This window comes from Euprymna scolopes, chromosome 26, assembly GCF_053919585.1.
Source record: "Euprymna scolopes isolate OS-2025 chromosome 26, ASM5391958v1, whole genome shotgun sequence".
Taxonomy (NCBI): domain Eukaryota; kingdom Metazoa; phylum Mollusca; class Cephalopoda; order Sepiida; family Sepiolidae; genus Euprymna; species Euprymna scolopes.
The window spans coordinates 50923100-50948665 of record NC_136507.1 but is presented as its reverse complement, the minus strand read 5'-3'; the positions used below and the strand labels follow the sequence as shown (position 1 = coordinate 50948665).

Below are 25566 nucleotides of genomic sequence, written 5' to 3'. Positions count from 1 at the left end.
GCGATGTGTTAGGGACAGCAAATATTATTTATGTTTACTCTAACAAGTTTTGCAGACATTTTATCGAAATTTCACATAAACATAGTTGAATATTAAAATTTTATGCTAAGAAGATAAAATATTACAATTTTATTATTTGAAATACTTTAATCGTATCTTTATTCAGAAACATAGTGATTCTAAATATAATATCAAAAAGAAGTAAACATTTTAAATAATTTAGACACCACAAAAAGTCGCAAGATTTAATGACCTATTAGATTGATATATTCTCTTTGCATATATATAAAGAAAAATACATGCATTCATTTTAATTTTTATACAATTCGATGGTTTATTAAGGTGACTAGCACAATTTAGTGAAATCTACTCGCATTACGCTTATTCATTTAGCGCAGTGGCTTTGTGTCTACAACTACGTCCGCACGTTCACTATAAAATCGCATGCGCAGAAACTTGTTGTACCACTTGCCCGGAAGACATACTCATATTCACTTCTTTACAGTTTTAACTCGAACCCGAACCAACCATGTCTGATGCTAAGAAGAAGGCTCCAGCTAAGAAGGCAACCCACCCCAAATACAACGAAATGATTGCTGCCGCTATCACTTCACTGAAAGAAAGAGGAGGTTCCTCCAGAATTGCCATCCTCAAGTACATCACCAGCAAGTACAAGGTTAGCGATAATAGTAATCTCGTCAACGTTCAACTGAAACAGGCTCTGAAGAAAGGAGTTGTCAGCGGTGCCCTTCTCCAAGTGAAAGGCGCTGGTGCCTCTGGATCCTTTAAGCTTTCTAAGGCCGCTGGCAAGCCCAAGGCTCCCAAGAAGGCTGCAGCCAAGAAGGTTAAACCAAAGGCTCCTAAAGCTGCCAAGAAACCGAAAGCAAAGAAATCAGCCGTCAAAAAGCCCAAACCCGCGAAGAAATCCCCCAAAAAGGCAGCCAAGCCTAAACCCAAGAAGCCCGCCGCCAAGAAAGCCGCTAAAAAGGCAGTTAAACCCAAGGCCAAAAAAGCCGCTAAGAAGACCGCCAAGAAGTAAATTATTTTTACTTTTTCTAGCCAACTAAACAAAACGGCCCTTTTCAGGGCCATGACACTATACCCAAAGTTTTTCTTTTTACTATTTGCGATGTTACCCCGCTCTTCATTTTGCGACTTCATTTCATGTCCCCACCCAGTCTGTCTGAAACAAAAACTCAGCCATTTAAAGGTTTAATGCAAATATTTTTAACCTCGCTTCATTAACATTTACTACAACTTCAAATTTTGAAATTTTCATAAAATCATATACTCAGATTTTAACCATCGGTAGTTTTTTGTTTGCACATCACTCCTGGCGAACAAGGTTTAAAATATTTTTCCAAGTCATCGAGTACCGTTTTTATTTTTTCCCCTCTCTTATTTTTATTTTGTTTTTATAAATGTATTTCAGTGACATTAACGCCCTTCTGTACAACTTCGGTTAATTTGCGAAGGTAATCCCCCCCCTCCCTCTAAATGTTTTCGATTGTAATCGAAGTTTCAAAACTTGTGTTTTATTTCTTCAAATTACTCGTACTTGTACTTTTCTATGGCTTGCGACGGTAAATATCACGTTACGCTGCAACAGAACACTGACCACTCTTGTGTGTGCCTTTTTTCTTTTTATAGCTAATTGATCGCTGACAACGAATCTGATAGTCAAACTTGGCAAATTTACCGTTTGCCTGGTATTAACCCCATGAACCCACGAACTACTTTCCACCATTTTGCAGCTTCCGTTTACGCTACGCGCGCTGCCACATAAACGACGGCTTGCTTCACCAAGCAAACTGTCTTCTCACATGGCGTATCAATCAAAAAATTACGGACTGACTTTTTTTTTTTTTTTTTTTTTTTTTTTTTTGCGAGAGGGGGATTCAATGAAATTACCCCACCCCATCCCCAACTTGGCTTTTTCTTGCTTTATTTCTTTTTCATCTAATTTCAAATTTTCCGCGGAAGATTTGTACGCCATGTGAGAAGGCAGTTTGCTTGTTGAAGCCGTCGTTTATGCCACAGCGCGCGCACACACAAGCTGCAAAATGGTGGGTTAATACCATGCAAACGGTAAATTTGCCCCAACTTTGACAGATTCGTTGTCAGCGACCTCAATTACCTATATATAAAAAAGTGGTCGGTGTTTTGTTGTAGCGTATCTGAATCTCACCTATTATTCAGATGATTTTAAACGCCTTCAAGTATCCGACAGTGTAGTTTAATTAAAAAACAAAAAAACGGGGGGGGGGGGAACAAATTTCGCTAAAATCTTGACCACGATCACCAGTCATTCCTCAGCCCATTTATAAGATAACGAAACTTGGGTTTAAATTAAAGAAAATATGGGTTTGTATTACTGTACACATAGATTCGAAAAAGTTGTCAAAAAACAAATATATAACAAATGTTGTAAAAGGCAAGATAAGTTACTTTTCAACCTAACTGGATATATTTTTTGTGTTTTTATTCAATGTAACATGTTTATTGGTTATGGTTAACTTTCGCCACCCGTTGTTTACAAAGCCATTTGCCGGAAGTGACGTTTTATCTACGGATGATCAAAACCGTATAGAATGAACCTTTTTTTTTTTATAAGTTTTATTCAAACAGGCTTTATTTGAACTTAATGGACTTTTTTTTTTTTGTATTTATTAACTGTTTTATTCTTTCACATCACTGAATACTATATTTGTTGTTGCTTGTTCTGTCGCTGGCATTACTGTATTTGCTAAAATGTTCATAATTTGGAAATCAATTTGGCAGTCTTGCAAATTCGAAAGTAAGTTCGATAACTCTAGAAGGGTCAAAACTTTAATTTTAAAATTTCGATGTTTGAAAAACAGTCCGTTATGTCTGTAAAAGTTTGTTGAAAAATTCAAATAAAGTTTAGAATTTAATTGAAAAAAAAAAACACTTTTTTTTTTTTTTTTTTTTTTTTTTTTTTTTTTTTTTTAATAAAACTAATTTTAAAATTTCGATGTTCGAAAAACAGTCCATAATATGTCAATATAAAAATTCTATTTTTGTTTGATAAAAAGAATAAAACAGTTACTAAATACAAAAAAAAGTCCATTAAGTTCAAATAAAGCCTGTTTGAATAAAACTTATAAAAAAAGGTTCATTCTATACGGTTTTGATCATCCGTAGATAAAACGTCACTTCCGGCAAATGGCTTTGTAAACAACGGGTGGCGAAAGTTAACCATAACCTGTTTATTCAGCTCTAAAACCATACAGTGTTTACCGATGTATTGGAACATTTAAGATGGCGTCTTATTCTCTCTTTAACACGGTAAGTTTGGGAAAAGATGTTATAAATAAAAAACCGGATAAAATACTGTTAAAAAAACTCTATCAATATATGTTACCGTGACATAGGTTGACATATATTCGGCGGGTTTTTAGTATATTGTTTAGTTTATTATTTATAAAACCTTTTTCCAAACTTACGGTGTTAAAGAGGGTGTGAGACGCCATCTTGAATTTTCGAATACATCGGTAAACACTGTTTTTCGAGCTGAATAAACATGTTACATTGAATAAAAACACAAAATATATCCAGTTTGGCAGAAAATTTATCTTGCCTTTGATAACATTTATTTGTTATATATTTGTTTTTTGACAACTTTTTAGAATCCTTGACTAGCAGTTTTCACATAGATTCTAAAAATTGTCAAACAACAAATATATAACAAATAAATGCTATCAAAGGCAAGATAAGTTACTTTTCTACCAAACTGGATATATTGTGTTTTTATTCAATGTAACATGTTTATTCAGCTCGAAAAACAGTGTTTACCGATGTATTGGAAAATTCGAAATGGCGAGCGATTCTCTCTTTAACACGGTAAGTTTGGAAAAAGGTGTAATAAATAATAAACTAGACAAAATACTGTTAGAAATTCGCTCAATATGTTACCGTGACAACTTGACATATATTCGGTGGTTTCTAACAGTATTTTGTCTAGTGTTATAAATAATAAACCTTTTCCTGAACTTACCATGTTAGAGTGTCGGGCGCCATTTTGAATTTTCCAATACATCGGTAAACACTGCATGTTTTTCGAGCTGAATAAACATGTTATTGTTACATTGAATAAAAACACATGTATCCAGTTTGGTAGAAAAGTAACTTATCTTGTCTTTGATAATATTTATTTGTTATATATTTGTTTTTTGACAACTTTTTCGATATGAACAGTAATACAAACCCTGTGAAGTTAATTACGCCCCCCACTCCAAATGCATTGTATTCTTTGGCGGCCATTTTTTTTTTTTTTTTTTAGGCGCGTTAAAAAAAAAAAAAAAAAAAAAATGGCCGCCAAAGAATACAATGCATAATACAAGTTTTTATATCTCGATAACTACTTTTTCCTGCAAAATTTCAATGCAATTTACGTATTCAGTCGAAAACCTATAATAGTTGTCATTTAAAAGAAAATTGTGGCGGTGTAGTGTGGACCTTATCTAAAAAAAAAAAAAAATCTGATATTAAACCCGTCGCAAATTTACCGTTTGCATTGTATGAACCCTCACTCTTTCGTGCCATCTCACCGCCTTCGTTAATGCTATTTTTATTTTTACATGATGCGTTCGCGCGTAGTAAAGTGACTTGTCGCGCCCCAATGTAAACAATTTTTGTGAAAAATTAAACAGTTCTCCTGCTTTATTGTATGTCGGCGCGTTACTTACGGAAAAAACGATAAATTAAACTGCAGAATTAAACTAAAAAAAAATGTTTTTGTATACCGCTCGTGAGAACTTGATATTATTTTTACTATAAATGAGGTCAATACTATTAAATTTAAAGTATTTCAATTAGATGAAAACTGTTATTTAAAATATGCGCCTTGTGACTACGGGCACGTACATGCGTCGCGTTAACGAATACGGTGATATGGCGCAAAATAGTGCAAGGGTTAATACCATGCAAACGATAAACTTGCGACGGCTTTGAATATTAGAATTCGTTGTTAGCGACAGGGTTGCCAGCTTTTTGTTTAAAGCCAAATTTCACGAATTTGGCTTTTTTAAAGCAGTTTGGCTTCAAATTTGGCTTTTTTCCTGATAATTTTATATAAATATTTATTAAATATGGATTATTAAAGAAAAAGTTATAAAGTAATTTAAACAGTTGGTTGGATGTCAAAACTTGTAGATTAAAAAAAAAAAACTTTTGACCTCCCACTCCCATTCATGGATTTTCAAGAGCCTCCACCACCACACCCCACCCTCTCGCACGAAGGGAATATCACACCTAAATGTTTAATCCGCTTTCAGTTATTTACTAAATGTCTATTCAAAGAGTTCAGTTGGGTGCCCGGAAAACTCGTCTCCGGAAAACTCGTCTCCGGAAAACTGGTCCCCTTTAGCTAGGTAGGAAAACTGGTCCCTTATTGAATAAATACCGATTGAAAACACATTTTATGATCATTCTTGAAGGAGATATTATTTTTTAAAATAGACTATAGCCCCCCCCTAATATTTTTTAAAAATATTTTTACTTGTTTAATGTTTTTTTTTTTTTTTTTTTTTTTTAATAAAATCGATTTTCTAAGTGTCCGTTTTCTACCTAACTGGCTAAGTTCTTAGTGGTTTCACTTCTATTAAAGCGTTTATTATGTTCATACAAAGTTGATTACAAATTTTTTTTGTTCTTATTTTAACGATGTTTTTTTCGAGACATAAAAACAATAATTAAAAACAAAACCAAAAAATTAAAAAACAGGGAGCGATTCGATTTTTCGTTACTTTTTTGTTTTGGTTTTTAATTATGATAGTTTTTTGTTGTTATGTTTTTGTTTTCTCTCATACCAAATGCACTCATGCGTTATTTAAAATTATCTTTTTATCCATTATCAACATTTATTGTCGTCCTGTCAAATTTTGCAAAAATTAACTAATAAATTAAAAGCGAAATATTTTTTTGGCGCGATAGATGCCATGTGTTAACAATCTCTCGTTAACTTATTTTTAATTTTTTAAATTTTTACTTCAAAATTCTAAAATCAATCATTCAGAGAAAAAGTAATCACTAGATAAATTTATTAATCAATTTTATTGAAAACTCCGCTATCGTTTATCAAGAATCTTTTTAATTTCATTTTTTGTTGGTTGTTTTTCGGAGGGAGATATAGTTTTCCCCCCCCCACTCTCTCCCCCTCTCTCTAAATTATATTTTAAAAAATATTAAAATTTATTATTTTCTATTTAAAACTAAATCTCCCTCAGTAATTTCTTTAATTTTATATTTTTTAGCGATTATCAAGACCCCTAAGATGTGATTTACCGGACATTATTTCTCGTTCGGGTTTGTATTACTGTACACATAGATTCGAAAAAGTTGTCAAAAAAACAAATATATAACAAATAAATGTTATCAAAGGCAAGATAAATTACTTTTCTACCAAACTGGATATAATTTTCGTGTTTTTATTTTATTTAACATGTTTATTCAGCTCAAAAAGCATACAGTGTTTACCGATGTATTGGAAAATTCAAAATGGCGGCCGACTCTCTCTATTTAACACGGTAAGTTCGGGAAAAGGTGTTTTTTAACTACTTTTTCGAATCTGTGTACAGTAATACAAACCCAAATTTTAATATTTTTTAAAATATAATTTAGAGAGGGGGGGTTAAAACTATATCTCCCTCCGAAAAACAACCAACAAAAAATGAAATTAAAAAGATTCTTGATAAACGATAGCGGAGTTTTCAATAAAATTGATTAATAAATTTATCTAGTGATTACTTTTTCTCTGAATGATTGATTTTAGAATTTTGAAGTAAAAATTTAAAAAATTAAAAATTAGTTAACGAGAGATTGTAAGCACATGGCATCTATCGCGCCAAAAAAATATTTCGCTTTTAATTTATTAGTTAATTTTTGCAAAATTTGACAGGACGACAATAAATGTTGATAATGGATAAAATTATAATTTTAAATGACGCATGAGTGCATTTGGTATGAGAGAAAACAAAAACATAACAACAAAAAACTATCATAATTAAAAAACCAAAACAAAAAAAGTAACGCTCCCAGTTTTTAATTTTTTGGTTTTGTTTTTTATTATTGTTTTTATGACTCCAAAAAACATCGTTAAAATAAGAAACAAAAAAATTGTAATTAACTTTGTATGAACATATTAAACGCTTTAAAATAAGTGAAACCACTAAGAACTTAGCCAGTTAGGTAGAAAACGGGCAATCGATTTTATTTAAAAAAAAAAAAAAAAATCATTAAACAAATAAAAATATTTAAAAAAAAATATTATGGGGGGGGGGGGGCTATAGTCTATTTTAAAAAGCAATATCTCCTTCAAGAACGATCATAAAATGTGTTTTCAATCGATATTTATTCAATAAGGGACCAGTTTTCCTACCTAGCGAAAGGGGACGAGTTTTCCGGAGACGAGTTTTCCCGAGACGAGTTTTCCCGGGACGAGTTTTCCTAAATTCTTTATAGTATGAAACCATTTTGGGGACATTTTTTAGTGCTGGCGCCTTGTCTCTGCCAATTAGGTCACTGAGTATATTACCTCTGAAATTAATTCTTGTATTTTTTTTTTTGTTTGAAATTCTTTAAAAGTAGTGTTTTGAAATTAATTGAATCAGTTTATTTTGAATTTATAGAAATTTGAAAACTTTTAACTATAGCTATTTAAAGTTGTATTTAAACTGAATATTTAAGTATTCATATACTTTTTCCTGAGTAGTCCCAAAAGTTTCATTAAAAGTCAATAATTATAGATTTTCTAACTATCTTGGATTAATAGACATATTTGCCTTAATAATGACGCATAGATTGTTCTTGGAAACAGTCTAGTTTTTGAGTTATGACTAAAATTAAATTTATCAATATTTTAGATATTTTAAGTTGATACCTCCAATCCCCTGATTAAATTTGGTCTTCTGATGACTGACATAATTCTTTTAAGAATATGATTGACAAATAGAAACTTATGTACAAATTGTACCAATAAATATGGTATGGAAAAAATGGCACTAGTAAAAATGGTAAGTAGATGTGGAGTCTAAGATAATAACCAACTACTTTTCAATTATGCTGTCATCTTAGAAATATGTCGATTATACTCACATGTTTACTCATTTTAAGTGTTTTCTTCATATTTCATGTGTAATACTAAATAGATGCTAACTCCAAATGGTTACTAATGTCATAATCGTAAAAAAACATTAATAAACATCTTTTTTATGTAATCTGTCCCCGTTGTCAATCAATGCTTATATTAAAGTGTAGTTTAGTACCTGCTCTGATGACCTAACTTTATCTAGTCTGTCCTTAGTCGAGGAAAGAATTCTTCTAAATTGGGGTATATAATTTTGACTATGGGAGATAAATTCTGTGCCTTTTACTTTTTAAGGCAATTTCATTTGGTTTTACAATTTTGCCAGTCAGACTTAGAGATAGAAAAAAGTTAACTACCCTAAAAAGTTATGATGGCCCGAAAATGAAAGATCATTTTATGTATAATTTATATGCGAAACTAATTTAAATTATAAAATATTCCTTTTCTAGATGTTCACACGTAATCTTTTAAAAAAGTAGAATTACATTTTTAGGAGGGATAGCTGAGGGTCCTCATCTACTTTAAAATATAGATATAATTTCATTTTAATTTGACAAACTTAATGTTATCCTGGAGCTTGTCCCTAAAAATACACAGGTGAAAATATCAGTTCCAAATAAATTAACAAGAAAACTCTTTGATATAATTATGCATTAGGCAAAAATCTTATCTCCCCAATTTTACGTATTTTCAAATCATAAAACTATGATAAAATAATTAAATTCCACTCAATAATTATCCTAATCTTTAAACAAAAAACAAACAAAATAAATTACTTATACCAAATGCAGTAGGACTTAATTATCTATCGACGGTATAATTTTAACATGCTGCAACTCTTAATTGTTTTTATATTTCAAAATGTTAATAGGTGTTCTAAATGATCTTTACCCAACATTCCTATTATTAAACGTTTCATTTACTTATTTGTAAATGAACGTTTATAGATCAATTTTGACAATTTTCTGTATAATAACATGTTTTTAACAAATAAAAATTATTTTAGTACAGAAAAATTAAAAGCAGTGGCTGCCAGCGATTAAATCGTTGAATTAAGTTTCTATTTTCAAGATTTAAAAAAAAAAAAAAAAAAAATAATTAAATTCAGGTAAATATGGCAGCGGTAAAATTTTATTTTGACTTTTTCAGATTATTACAAATAAATAATGAAGTAAAACGTTATAATTTTGTCGGTACTTCTACAGAAATTGAACCTAACTTGACCAAGTTTTAGAGAAATGAGAGATTAGCCAGCACTTCTTGAACGGTCCTACTTTTCCATTGTTAAAGTGCCATTTTTATCTATTTATTCACTTTTGCCATTTTTACAAGTGCCATTTTTACTGAGCACCCTCATATATATATATATATATATGTCATCTCATTCACATATGGTACTGTTTCGCTATTTACAGCTCATCAGTGCGGCTAGACCACCAAATGCCTCAAGCTATATATATATATATATATATATATATATATATATATATTATTAATCAAATATTTATTGAAATGGAAAACTGAAAACTTAAATAATTATTTTAATTCTATAAATTTTGAAGTCCATACTTGCAAAAGAAATTTAGTCAAATGTGACCTGATAAAATGGTTTTATAGCTATTACTACCCTCTTCCTTTCTCATTCTTAAGCTTACTCTTCCCTTTTCCTTTTCAAGTAGACCATATTAGGGGCACACAGATACAGTTTTCGACCAGATCACAGCATGGTGTATCCACTTCAGGATTTAACATTTAGGTGTGAAATCATGAATACTTAACCAATGAAAATGACTTGTCTGTTATTCTTTTGAATTCAGCTGATTCCAATATAAACAACAGCTAGCTGACCGAATATGACAGTTGAGTTTTTACTCACTGGAGTTGCCACTACTTAAAGTCAACAGTTGCTAACATCAACTCAATAAGAAACAAGTTACTACTACTATCAGCAACAAAGGTTAGTGACACACACACACACATACACGCACAGCCTTTAAATTGGACAGAGGACCAATATTAATTTCTTGTCTTCGTTATCTCTTCAAAATGCCCAAGTGGAAAAATAGTTATGATACTGGACGTAAATACAATAAAGCCTGGGAAAAATCATATCCATGGCTCAAAAGTGCCGATGATGGTCGGCGAGCATACTGTGTGTTGTGCAAAGTGACAGTTTTACCAAAGCAATGCAGTATTTTAGCACACGAAAAAACAAAACATCAAGATAAAACACCAAACAGGAATATTTCTCAACGTTCTCTTGATAATTTTATACGTACCAAATCAAATGATCAAGAAAAGGAAGCAGAAATAAAACTTAGTTTAATTACAGCTTGCCATTCTTCAATTAGTTCAATTTACCATATTGACGATTGTGAAAAAATATGGTGAAAAAAGTGTTCTAGAGAATATAAACGTGCATAGAACTAAGTGCACTGCGATAATTAAAAATGTGATTTCGGCTGCACTAAAAGATGAACTAAAAAATGATTTGAAAGACGAAATGTTTTACTTATGGATGAATCGACTGATGTAGCGACGCAAAAACATTTACGTATTCTTGTTAAATTTTATTGTAATAAGAACAAAAATTCAAACAGCTTTTCTGTCTATTGTACCAGTAATTGAAACTACTGCACATGTTTTGTTTGACAAAATAGTTGAAGAAATAACTGATTTTGGCCAAATTCTTAAAAACTGTATAGGATTTGCTAGTGATGGCGCAGCTTCTATGGTTGGCAGTAAAAATTCAGTGTGGTCACGAATTAAGATTGAATCACCAGATTGTATTCAGATGAAATGCATCTGTTATTCTTTGAGTCTTTGCATCGAACATGCATTCTCAAAGTTGCCTGCTAATGTTGGTTTTCTTTTAACTGAAGTGTCATTATGGTTCAGTAATAGTGCCATTAGACGAGAAGAATTCAAGAGTTTATTTAAAATAATGAATCTTGTAAACGAAGGAAATGTTTCTCTTCCATTTCAAACTTTATCTAAAACAAGATGGCTAGTAAGAGGCAAAGTTTTATATAACATTTTGATGAACTGGGAGGAATTATTAGGTTATTTTAGCACTTGTGAAGCAAAGTTAAGTATTAGTGCAAAATACAAATGTCGTCTCTTAAAAGAAATGCTGGCAGATAGGATAAATTTTTATTTTTTTGTTTGCAACTCCTGTTGTCCAGGAATTTGAAATGATAAATTCAACATTTCAACAAGAAAACAGTGATCCACATGAACTGTCGAAAGAATTGATGATGCATCACCAGAGTTTATACGAAAGGCTTTTGAACAAAGATGGAACATATAAAACATTAGAAAATGTTGACTTTGGTGCCAAGTTCATTCAAGAAATTAATAACTTTACATTAACTGCTGGCACATAAGTGGACAAAAACTCAAATAAAAGTGAAATTGAGATGTCAAGCTATGTTACAAGAAGCCTTACATCAAGTAGAAAAAAGACTTCCTGACGCTGTCAACCTATTTAAAGGGCTCTCATTTTTAAACCCGGACAAAGATTAAGAGCAAAGTTTGAAGATTTGCCATTTCAACATATTATGGAAAATAATTCTATTATCGAGGCACAATACAGAAAGGTTTGTTTGGTAGAATGGTGTGAAGAACCGTATTTTGCAGAGAATGGCATCCCCCCAGATTCTCTTAAATTCTGGCAAGGTGTGGCTAAACATGATCATTTTAAGGAACTTGCAGCACATGCTTTAACATGCCTAATAACCCCCGCAAGTAATGCAACTGTTGAAAGAATGTTTTCTTTAGTTACTGCTATCAGAACAAAACCTCGTAACAGAATGCAAAGTAAAGTACTGGATGCTATTGTAAGAGTTCGTTCTTACCTTTTATATAATGGAATTTGTTGCAAAGACTTTATATGCACAACTAAAATGATACAGCTACACAAGTGATAACCTTTATAGTCAAGAAGAAACCATAAATAATGATGAAATTAAGTATTTAGAAGTTCTCCACTATTTGCCATGAATTTTCAACTTATTACTTTTTATTTTCAGGAAGAATTGTGTTTCTATTTTCTACCATTGACCAAATTTAAATAAGTTCTTTTGCATTGTTATAAATAATATATATGTTCATATGTGCCTTTTATACAATGTCATTTTACTCCATTTGAAAATGTTACATTCAATTCTACAGACTTGCGATTCTGCATCTTTCATGTATATATAAACAAATCAGAAAAACTGAACTTTTTGGACAAGTTATATTTCTGTTACCTTTCTACCACATTTACCTCTGCTCTGACATTCTATTCACATGAACTATCACAAACATTTATGTTCATAGCTGTGTTTTAATTCAATATTCGTTTTATTTCTAAAAATAAACTGAATGAGTTCAACCTCATTTATGTAAAAGCCCAACTCACTTCTTCATTCTCTCATGATTTTTGTGTTTGTCGTTATATCCAATCTGTGATAGTAATTAATGAAAAGTATTTTGAACACATTTTTCAGCTATATTGAAGATGTTGACTCTCAAATGTTTGTTTTTCCTCTGTTTTATTTTCTTAATGCAAAGTCCTTCTTTATGAAATTGAAACCGTAGCCTCTTTGATATATTTTTAAGGGAATTAAAAAATATTTAGATAAATAAATTCACACTGTGAAACATAAGTCTATATATTTTTAAATCGTACTGGAGGATGTTAAAGAAAAATAACATGTGAAAATGTTATATTTAAATAATTTAAGTTAATAATCTTGTATATCTCCTTTCGCAGATTAAATTCTGGTTATATGCCCTTAAAATGCTATGTTAAAATGGGTGATCACTCTGTTTATATCTGAGACTGATCTCTCACTCTAAATTCAAAAATACACAGGTTTTTCTAAGATATACAAACGTAATTGTTTAAAAAAGTAGATCTATTCGTTGGGGGGGGGCCTCTAAAGTTCTCATTTACAAATTTACCAACTTTTCCTTAAATTATTTAATATTAAAATAATACTAAATATTCTTCAATGATTTCTTGTATAATATTTAACATATCTAAACTGTATAATTTATTGTAATGAGATTATTAAAAACCATTCCCTGTTAAATTAAAACTGAAAATATGCTTGGAGGAGGGGGAGCATATTTTTCAGTTTCAATTTCGTAGGTAACATCTTTGTCAATAAAAACACTACAAAACTAATACAGGAAAAACTGCAGAATTTAGTTAAAAACTTCAATATAGTCAATTTTTCTTTAATCTCCAATTTGGCATTTTTTTGGCCTTTTTTTACTTAAAAATGTGTTCGGAGGGGGTATATTTTTCAGTTTCAATTTCATAGGTAACATCTTTGTCAATAAAAATACTACAAAACTAATATAGTAAAAAAAATACATCCAATATAGGAGCTAAAAACTTCAATATAGTCAATTTTTCTTTAATTTTCAATTTGGCTTTTTTTTCTTTAACTTAAAAATTGTGGTTTTGCTTTAGAATTTGGCTTTTTTTTTTTCCTGCAAAATTTGGCTTTAAATATTTTTAAAAGTCTGGCAACCCTGGTTAGCGACCCCAAAAACAAATTTTATTGGTCGGTGTTCTGTTGTAGTTAAAGTAAACATTTACCCTACGGCTTGCCTTCTCTTTGAGAAGGGATTAGTTTCAGGTATTTCAGGTTTAATGCTAACGGAGCTGCCCAAGCACTTCTTGCAGGTCAATGGCGTAAGTGCGGTGAGAGAGAATTAAATATCAAAATTGACTTTTACGACTAAGTTAGTCGTAGTGTTTTCATCCGCATGATGAAATCCGATGAAAGAAAAGGCACTTGTCCAGTTTAATGAACACAACACAAAATAATCTCAGTTTATATTGTACGTATCTGTTTTGGACTGAAGAACTCTGAAAAAAAAATCACTTAATTTGATCGAGTACTTTTTACAAGCGGGAGGAAAACGTTTTTATGATAGCTCGTTGAAAATAGATATCTTGGAAATTTTTTTGAACGCGCAACGGAAATAACTCTAAAGCGCGACACTCCTTCCCCATCTTTAATAATAGCTTGTGTTCCTAAAAATAAAACCATTTGCTCGGTATCATAATTTTTTTTTTTTTTTTTTTTTTTTTTTTTTTCCGCTGTTGAAAAAAAAAAAGATGTTTACTTTAACTACCACAGAACACCGACCAATAACTTTTTTAGGTAAAATTTTACTTTAAGGCCCCTCTCACGTTCTTAAAGAAAAAAAAAATTTTTTTTGTAGATTTCAGTGTGCTGAAAAAGAATATGAAAACCGTTTCCGTCGGAAATTTACCATTTGCATGGTATGAACCGCGGAATGTTGGAAGTACGCGGAAACATAAGCGAGCTTTTTTTCAATGGCGGAATCGCGCGCGCACTCGCGTACCTGACGGCTTTTTCACAGAGCAATAGTAATGTTTGGCGGAAAATTTCGGTTAAGTTGGAATAGCATTAATAATCTCGGAAAGACTTTTTTTTTTTCAAAACAATTCTTTTTCTTCAGTGGCGGACAAATTACTTTTTTTTTGGGGGGGGGGGGGGATAAGTCGGAATCAGAATGATAAAAAACGTCAAAATAATACTTACATTATATCCGTTGTTGGCAAATGTTCCTTGGCGCGTGTAACCGGTGGCTGGGTGGGTGCTATAAAAAAATATAACTTCCGGCGCAAATTAAACCCCACACCCCCACCCACCCCAATATATACGCGGAAGAATATCAAAGAATTTTCGAATTTTTCGAAATTATTGATTCTTTCTACAAATAATGGTAAATATCCAGATACGCTACTACAGAACACCGACCACTCTAATTTGTTTTTTTATAGGTAATTGAGATCGCTGACAACGAATCTGATAGTCAAACTTGGGGCAAATTTACCGTTTGCATGGTATTTACCCCTGAACCCACGAACTACTTTTCACCATTTCGCAGCTTCCGTTTATGCTACGCGCATGCACGCTGTAGCATAAACGACGGCTTCACCAAACAAACTATGTTGTGGGGGGGGGGGGGATTTCTTTTTCCAGGACATAGAATTTTCTCATTTTCAAAAATATATTATAGCACTTTTTGGGTGGAAAATTTAAAATTAGCTGAAAAAGAAATAAACCAAGAAAAAGAAAGCACTCCAAGTTGGAGTAGGGGGGGTGGTAATTTATTTATTTTATTTTTATTTTTATTTTTTTTTTTTTACCTGGAACATAGAATTTTCAAAAAGTAACGCACCGACATTTACCAATTAGAACACCATTTAACATTTATCCGAAGATTTTACTGTGTACATTGGGGGCGCGAGCGCCCCAACATCACATCCGCTCGCGCCCCCAATATACACAGTAAAATCTTCGGAAAATGTTAAATGGTGTTCTAATTGGTAAATGTCGGTGCGTTACTTTTTGAAAATTCTATGTTCCAGACAAGACTTAAGTATTTTAATTCCGAATCATTTTCTTCAAACAGGGTATCAACCTCGTTTGTTTATTAATAATTATGATGCTGAAATATGTCCTGACACTCCAAATAGGACTGCCTTATTACATTCCCTCGAAATGAGGAATGAATTTATTGAAAAATTCGATCGTATCTGGCATAATGATTACCTCTTGTCATTAAGAGAAATCAGTGCCAAAATCGGGAGCAATTGTGCCCCCAAATTATCTGTTAGAGAGATAGTACTAAGACAAAACCAGACAATTTTGAAATCTTGGTAAAATAATCAAATTAATTACTGGAAGCGACAATGTTCGTTCCACGGTTGTTCTTAAGAATGGGTGCGAACAGGTCCATTCCTTAAATCTTGGGCCCTTGGAAATTAAGGGTAATGATGATATTGTATCAACTGAGTTTATAGAAGGTCCCTTTTTCTGTCCAACCTGTTCTCTTCCTAATGATGGTACATCGCCAACGGTATTCTGCGATTCCTGTGACAGCTGGTACTATTTCAGCTGCGTAGGAATTAATCGGCAAGATACCTTAGGGGAGTGGCTTTGTTCTAGTTGTAAGGATGAAGCTCCTCGGGTCAGTCCATATAGTGGAAATTAGCTAATGTCTGGATGAATGAGAATTTGAATTTTAAACTGAAAATTGACAACAGACAGTGGCACACATATTAATATTAAAAAAAATTTAATTGAATTAAAGTTGTAATTAACTTGTATTGGGGGGGGGGGTAATGATCATCCATTACTTTTTCCTCTCCTCCTTGGCAGTGTGTGAGAAATTCCACATACAACCACCATCTTTCTTTTAGGCCGGCCATACAATTCTAGTAGCTTGTCTGTGGTTTAAATTTGAATGTGTCAGATGATTTGACTTGGTGCCTTTTTGTATTCATGCATTTATTTTTCAGTCTACGAAAGAACATGGAACGGTATACTCAAACCAGCGGTTCCCTCACTAGGGAACCAATCCAATTCCTTCCTGGATACTAAACAGTCGATGAACGAAGGACACATCTCAACAAGCAGAGACAACTTATTTTCCTGAACCTGTTCAAATCAAGGATGGCATTCTACTACTGCTCGGCATGTTATTTTCCAAATATTGGATCTTATCTTATTTCTTCTTGAGTCCCAAGGGCTCACATTATGCCTGATTATAGGTGCCATCATTCCTGCCGTGTTCGCCATGATCATCATGGATCCTTCCAAAGGAACAATGAACTAACATTCCAACAATAGGAATTCATACTAAAGGCTCCATGTGTATGGGGGCAAATCGGGCCATCGTTTTGCAAAGGACTATACCAGAACCAAAGAACTTTAATTGCTGTTACATTGTGAATAAATTGAGTCTAAAGGTATGGCTTTTGTTTGTGGAATACAGTTGCTTCTGCAGGAAATTGAGTGTGTGAGAAAGAAATTTCTTACACAATTTAATAAAAAGTTAAACTTTAATCAAACTTGAAAATATTAATTAAAAACTAGCACGAAATAACATTTGTTTCGATCTACGACATTCCATGAGAGGTAGTACTCGCTAAAGCTTTTTGTTTATCGCCACAAGTGCTAATTTTGACTTTCAACAATTTTCCTTTAAAAAAAAAAAAAAAAAAAAAATTCAAACATTGAGGTAAGCACTTAAACCATTAAAAAATAACTAACTAAATAACGGTAACGTAAGTGCATAAACACCAAATTTGTTTTGTTTTAGCTTGCTTTCATTTTGTTATGGCAAAATAAAAGTAAAGTTAAAAAGAAAAATACCGCAGGTATCGTAAAACTTTAAACTTGAAAATAACATTCACCAATTTTCCTGTTAATAAGTACATAAACTCCGGAAAAAAAAAAAAGAAAAAAAGTTTAATAAATATGGTAATAAAAAAAAAAAAATAATTGTTTAGTTTTCTTTTTAATTTATTTTAATTTTATAATTTAAAAATTTTGAATGGTGCAAAAAAAAAAAATTGATTAAATAAATCAACGTGAGTAAATAGTTTGTAAAAGTAGTAAAGAAATATAATCCGGACATTTATTGGGTGGCTTTCTATCACCATTTTGTTTAGTTTTTATTTTGAATTGATTATTGAGTCTTCAAACACATCGCAGCCATCTTTTGTTCCCCGGCAGCATTCAACATTACTGGATTTTCGAACTGAATAAACATTTTACATTAAAGAAAAACACAAAAAACTTGTCCAATTAGGTAGAAAATTAACTTCTCTTGACTTTGATGACGTTTGTTATATTTTTGTTTATGTGTATAGTAAAACAAACCCAAAGTTTATTACAAAAATGCTTTGTTTTCGCACCACTCAACGATGTTCTTCATCCGCGCATGTAAATTAAAAAATATTTGTAAAAGTGAGAAATTACCAGTAAATGGTTTAATTATTATTATTATTTTTTTTTTTTTTACATTAGGTCCACCTTCACAAATGTTAAGAACGGCTTTCAAAATAAACACCCTCAACCTCCCCATGTTAAGAACGGATTTCAGAATAAACACCATTTGGAGGGGGCGGGGGTGAAAAAAATATTTGCAAAATTTAACTGATATTTGTCAGCATACCCATCTGCAAATTTTTTTTTTTTTTTTTTTTTTAAAGGGGAGTTCAATGTCCGTTGCCGAGAAGTAGATTTTATTTATCAAGAAAAGTCGTTGTTTAAAAAGAGTTGTGGCGATGGACCTAAATGTAAATATTTACCAAAAAGTTCTGCTCATGTAAATTAAAAATGTAAGTGAGAAATTAAATGTTTAATAACGTTTTTCTTTTTAATATTCATAGAGTTAAGCCAATGTAAATGTTTGTAAAAGTGACAAATTATCAATAAATGGTTTAGTTACTTTTTTTTTTTTTTTTTTTTCATTCATGAAAAGAGTTAAAGCCAACGTAAAAAAGTTTGTAAAAGTGTGAAATTTTGGGTCTAAACACTTAAAATTTTAGATGTAGGTTTCTTGGACAGGGATCAAACTTTTTGATTTGAGTCCAAAATAAATGTTAAGGAGTCAAAGTTAAAAAATTTAACCTGCAGTCTCTACCAAATTACTTAGCCAATTTTTGGTTTAAACATTTGAAATTTTGCATAAAGTTCATTCTGACATAAGGCAAGCTTTTTAATCGGTTTTTGGCTGAAAATTTGGGTGCTAAGTGGTCAAAGTTCAAAAGATTTGACCTTTGCGGTCTCTAACAAACTATTCAGCCAATTTTGGGTCTAAACATTTGAAATTTTACATAAGACATGCAAAAATATGCACGCGCTTACGCATACAGAAATGATCACCACTGATAACATAAGAAATTACACATACTTGCATACAGATTTTTGATTTTTTTTTTGTTCTTCAATGTCCTCGTCTTTATTGAAAGAAAAAAACAAAACCTTTTTAGCCAAAAAACAAACAAAAAAAATGCCGCCCATTCACTAAGTGGCCAGAAAGTGGGTGCTCATTTTAAGTAAAGTTTATATAGAAAAGTGATCACCCACTCTTTCAAAAAGTAATTTCTTCATATCATGACTTTTTCTCTGTGATGGAAACACAGATTCGTTTTTAGCACAACGAAATCTACAAGAAAAATATATTTCTATCTTCTAGGATGAAACGGCCTTAAAGGAAAATTTTACCTATATAGTGTCCAAATAGTAACCTATCTGGTACTGACCATGCTTAAGGTTGCTTAACTTTAGTGATCCAATGAGAACCGGGGTAAATATGCTTATTTGTACATCCATATATACTCGTGTGTGAAAACACAGGGCATTGTGATGCGTCTAGTGCAGCACTGCAGCAGCGTTAGTGCAAGTTCTTGCTTGCATACTTTTCACTTCCAGCTCCTGCTACTGGCTAGCCTTTCAATGAATAAGAAGCAGAATGCGTAAGCCTTCTTTGCCAGTATAATTAGCCTCTCCAGTGTTAAGACCTCTACACGCCTCCTCATGGTTACACACGGATACTGGTGTCTTGCAGCACCAGGCTAAATGTCAGGGGGTCTCGGAGCAGTAGGGGGGCCTCAGAGGTGCTATGCCATGGCCAACCAACGTGTGGACACGTCCTGACACCCCACCAACCACTGCTCTGCTGCCTAGCGGGGGTCCCTTAGCTGGGATAAGGCTAGAAGGAAAACTGATTTTAAAAAATCCCTATAGCCAGATGGACTGGCTATGAGGCGGTTAACAAACAAACAAACTATTTTCTTTTCCGGCTGTCCGTTGCAACCCCCTTTCCCTGATATCGCACGTCACCCCCACAAGTGCCGTGAAGGAAGGTTTGGGAGCCACAGTGTGTGGGTTTCTCCCTGGCATGTTGATGCCCACCCTAAACAAATTCATATGCCAATGGCTTTTCCTTCTTTCCTCTGGTTATATTTTCTCTTTTACTGCTTAACTTCCTTTTTTCTTCTCTCTTCTACAACAAGACCAGTGGTGACGGGGCGAAGGAAGAAGGTTTTGGTGAAACTCGAAGCTCCTAGTTTGGACCTGCATGCTGGTGGTGGACGCGTGATGGTCGCCCTCTTTTGGAACTGTGACTATCCAGAGGTTTGGTCCTGCGTCTATGACTGGGCAGGCCTATTGAGGGCAACCGCTGTCCTGAATAGGGAAGGCCCTAGAAAAATGTAGGCTAAAAATTGGAGGTCACAACTGTGCCTAACTAGAAAGCCGCATCCAGTGGAATACTCTATTTTGCAGTCAAAACCAGAAAAATTCAGAAAACAAATCCACATATCTCACCTTTGGTGCATGGAACCCTGTTAGACCTCAATGACGCAGACAGACCAGCATGACGAACTGCACTGGTCTCAAAGGAACTCACGACTCTGAACATGGATATTGCTGCACTGAGAGACCAAACTCTTAGTGGAGGGTAAGCTGAAAGAAAAGGGCTCAGGATACACCTTCTTTTAGAAGGGAAGGGAGAAAGATGAAAAAAAAAATACACAGAGTTTGCTCCGCTATAAAGTCACATATCGTGCATAATTATCAGCTCACACCAACAGTTGTAAATGAGAGACTTATGTCTCATAGAGTCCCACTGCCTTCTGATAACTTCATAACTGTCATCTCGGCATATGCACCAACCCTAGACGCCGACAGTGAAGTGAAACGAGAATTTTACCAGCAGCTTGGCAAGCTTATTACCAGAGCCCCACCACGCGACAAATTAATGCTGTTGCGTGACTTTAATGCAAGAGAGGGGAAAGATCATAGACTCTGGAACTCTATTAGGAAGCATGGATTTGGTAAATGCAACTGAAACGGCCGCCTGTTGTTAGGACTTTGCTCAGAATTTGAGCTATTCATTACTAACACTCAGTTCCAGCTTCCAAATAGATTTAAGACCACGTGCAAACATCCTCGATCTCAGCATTGGCACCTTTTAGACTCATCATCTGTCAGAAAGATAAAAAGGATTATCCACATTACTAAATCAGCACTAAGTATAGATGGCTGTTGGACTGACCACCGTCTGGTCATCACACGTGTTAAATATACACCCCAGAAAGAAGCCCAAATTTGAATTAAAACAATAACCTCAGACAAAAAAAAAAAAAAAAATATAACCTCTCAAAACTTCACATAACAGAGGTAAAAACAAAATACCAACACACCATCGAAAAACACCTTTGTATAAACCTAACCAATTCTTGCGACCTGGAAGAAGAATGGTTGTCAATCAGTAAGATCATTAATGAATCAGCCAAAGTCAGTCAGTTTAAAGAAAAAGAAAAATCAAGACTTTTGATGAAAACTGCTGAAATTAATCTAATTCAAGAAAAGATAAACGCTCGCCATGCTCATTAACAAGACCCTCAAAGCTAGCATAAGACCAACATCTACAGAAACTGCAAAACCAGTATCAATCAAGATTATGGAAACTAGAAGGCGGCAATTGAAAGCTTTAGAATTGGAGGGTTTTGCAGAAGCTTGTGACCTTAGAAATTTCCATGCCGGTGTAAAACAAATTTTTGGCCCTATGAGATCCTCAATCGGAACACTCCTTGCAGCAGACAATGCCACCATCCTCAACAATCCACAATCAATTCTGGATTGTTGGAAGAAGCATTTTGCCACTCTACTCAATAAAGAATTTGCTGCAGATGAGGACTTTCTCAAAATGGTCCCACAGTAACCAATGCAATTATGGATGAATGCACCTCCTTCCTTTCCAGAATTTCAGATTACGATAGAGCAAATGAAAGTAAATAAAGCCTGATAATATCCCTTTCGAACTTATCCACCATGGTGGACAACATCTGAAAACAAGACTATTCACTCATTCTTAAGATGTGGGAAGAATGTCAAGTACCAAAGGATCTGAAAGACGCAGTAATAGTAACCATCTTCAAAAAAGGTGACCGAAAATCGTGGTAATTTCTGTGGGATTGCCCTTTTGTCCATAATGGGAAAAATCTTTGCCTGCATACTACGGAATCAATCCTCCCAGAATCTCAGTGTGACTTCCATGCCTCTCCAGGGACAATAGATATGATTTTTTGTGCTACACAGTTGCAGGAGAAAAGCAGCGAACAACAGAAACCCCTCTTTCTTGTATTGTATGACCTACAAAAAAGCATTCGGTAGCGTTCCAAGGGAGGCAATGTGGAAAGTTGTCAAACAATTTGGTTGTCCAATCCACTTTGTAAAACGCATCCAGGCACTGCATGACAGCATGTCAGGACATGTATCGCACCAGGGAAAGGAAACAAAAATGTTTCCAGTTACCTATGGACTAAAACAAGGCTGTGTCCTTGTGCCTAATCTTTTTTCCTTATATCTTGCTGCAATGTTGCAAAAACTTCCTCCAAATAACCCGGGCGGGGGGGGGGAGACAATAGGCATCGCTATGATGGGGGACTTTTCAAGCCTGCTAGACTAAAATCTCAAAACCTTGTGAAATTCCAACACATCACAAAGCTTCAATATGCATATGACAACATAGTCCTTTGCTATTCCAAAGAAGACATCCAGAGATCCATAAACAACTTTACAGCAGCCTACCACCACTTCGGGCTCTCTGTTAATATCAGAAGACAAAAGTGTTAGTACAACCAGTACCCAACACCATCTTAAAGGACATAAGTATTCACATAAATGACACTCCTCTTGAGCAAATAGATCACTTTCCATATCTCCATATTGAAAAAGTGCTCAATTGAGAATGAAATAGAAAGCCGAATTGGCCTCGCCTATGGAGCTTTCGGTAAACTGACAAAGCACGTCTTAAAAAAAAACATCTTTCTAAAACTAAACTCATGGTATACCATGCGATTGTTATCCCTACGCTTTTGTACGGGTGTGAGACCTGGACTATATACCAAAGTGATCTCATTAAACTTGAAAAATTCCACCAACAAAAACTTCGAGCTATACTGAACATCAAATGGTATGACTATGTAACCAACACAAGCGTTCTTGAGAGCAAACAGCTGCAGTATTGAGGCCACCACCATGAGGCACAGACTGTTGGTTGGGGCACATCCTCAGAATGGATGAAAACAGGCTCCCTCGACAAACCCTGTACTCGGAAGTAGCCACAGGAAAAAGATCTATCGGCCACCCTCTACAGTGATACAAGGACCAACTCAAATCCACCCCAAAAAATACTAGATTTGATCTTCACATCTGGGAAACAGCAGCTCAGGATTGGCGCCTGTTGTGCCAATCTATTATACATGGTATCAAAGGATACGAAGCAGAAAGAAGAAGACTGGGAGAGATCAAGAGGCAGGCAAGAAAAAAATCGTGCTGAACAACCCCGCCCCCTGCCAAGCATTGCTTGCCTTCTCTGCCCACGTGTTCCATGTTCAGATTGAATCACAGATGGTTTCTCAGACCAAACACTGAGGGAAGCGGAAATTGAAATTCTCAGATACGAGAAATCGGCCGACGACAATATACTCGTAAAAATTGCTCAACACATTTTAAGAAAAACTGTATTATGGTGATTGTGATAATTCTAGCCAAGAGAAGACTAGACAAATGTTAGAATCTTCCTCCCGACAGTCTTGGTGGCTTTGTGCTTAATTTGTTAAAATGTAACTTTTTCATATAAATAATTCAACTTGTATCCATTCTGATACTGCAACTTTATCTGTTCTATCCTTGTTTAGGGAAGGAGAAATCCTTGCCTAGGACAATTAATATTTGTCCCAATGCAGTACTTAGCTTTTCCCTAATTTCGCCCTTATGGGAAGACAAATAGGGACTCCCAATTGCAATCGCCCTTTGGAGGTCTCGAAGGGTTGGAGAAACCAAGTTGTTTAAAATTTATTTACTTTTAACGATAAAATGTTGCGTTCAACTCTAGACAAATTTATTTTTATTGCATGCATTCGCATTTTCTTTAGTACATAATATTGCATGAAATTTTTATGCTGAAAAAAATCAAGTGTTACATCGTCAGAATGTTAGCGCGAAAATACTAAATTATAATTAAGATCACACATCCTTGAAAACGGTACTTTCAAAAGTACTCTGAACGTATATACTAGCCAAAGCAGAGGAGGGTAGGGCAGTAGCCCTAGATATATCTAAGGCTTTTGACAGAGTATGGCACGATGGTCTTCTCAGGAAAATCACATCATACGGTATCACTGGACAAATACTTAACATAATTAAATCGTTCTTAAATAAGAGAAGAATTCAGGTTGTCCTCGAAGGTTGTACATTATTATTCCTGATATTCATAAATGACCTCCCTGATAAAATTGTCTCAGATGGGTATATTTGCAGATGACACTATGCTGTATAACAGACACAAGGGGAAAACGAATTAAGAAATATCTAAGGCAATGGCAGAAACCCCAGAGGAAGACCTCCAATCTGTAGTGGAATGGGGACAAAAATGGATGGTCACATTCAATACTGCCAAGACTAAGCTTGTTTCCTTCAATAATTACAAGAAACCTTCTCAACCACTAATAACTATGGCTAAAGATACATTAACTGAAAGTACTTATTTCAAACCCCTCAGCTTAACGTTCACAGGGAACATGAGTTGAAACAGATACATCGAGAGCATTGCCAAGGCTGCTGCGAAGAAGGTGGGCTCTCTCTATCGTGCTAGAAAGCTACTTACGCCTGAAAGTATCCTGTACCTCTACAAGACTACCATTCGGCCATGTATGGAGTATTGTCACATTTGGGCTGGTGCATCTGTTACTAGTCTCACTCCTGGAAAGGGTTCAAAAATGTCGCTAACCTGATAGGTCCTTAACTGTCATCCAAGCTTCAACTTCTGTCCCATCGACGGAATATTGCATCCCTCTGCCTGTTTTAAAAGTATTTTAATGGTGGATGCTCCGACGAACTACTAGCCCTTGTATCCCCCCTTAACATAAATACTCCCGACAAACAGCAAAGTCCTACCCCTACACAAAGATCCCCAGTTGTCAGAAAGCCTTCTACTCTAATAGTTTCTTCCTCAGAACTGCTAGGCTTTAGAATTGCTTTCTGGTTTCCTGCCTCCCTCAACTGTACTGACATGCAGAAGTTAAAATGTAATGTGAACAGACATCTTGCTGCTCAACTCCCTACATAGTATCCCTGCAACTCATGTCCCTGATAGTAACCCCCTACATCAAAGTGGCACTGTGCCTTGTTTGGGGTGAAAATCTAATAGAACAAAAAACAAAATAATTAGTAACTAAAAAAGTTTTTCTTTCCTTTAATAATTACAGTACGACTGATATCTCATTCTTTCCAAGAAACTCTTATTTGTCCTAACCTTTCCCATATCCATATTGCATAACCTAAAGTTCAAATTTTCAAAAGCAGATCTTAACACAAAGAAACATTGTAATAGTTCTACAGCTGTTTTTAATCTTTACAGCTTGTACTGTGACTACAGAGGGAAACTTCTGAATATTTACTTGGAATTGAAAATATTTTCAAATTTGTTTAATACTAAACTTCGTTAAAATTTAAATAGTTTATCTAGATAAGTCTTGAATTTAAATAAAAAAAGAAGTCATTAAAGTGAATTGAGGAAATGGACAGAATTTGATTAGAAAAAGTGCTCAGCAAATATTT

General features: G+C 34.0%; 1 protein-coding gene across 1 annotated transcript; it reads left to right on the top strand.

Annotated features, from left to right (window-relative positions):
* The first annotated feature begins 455 nt into the window (after positions 1-455).
* On the top strand, positions 456-17395 carry LOC145248032 (late histone H1-like). Its single transcript, XM_080109756.1, has 2 exons — positions 456-1035; positions 16446-17395. Exons 1-2 carry the CDS (start codon positions 530-532, stop codon positions 16525-16527), a joined length of 588 nt encoding a protein of 195 aa, XP_079965882.1. The 5' UTR covers positions 456-529; the 3' UTR covers positions 16528-17395.
* The last annotated feature ends 8171 nt before the right edge of the window (positions 17396-25566 follow it).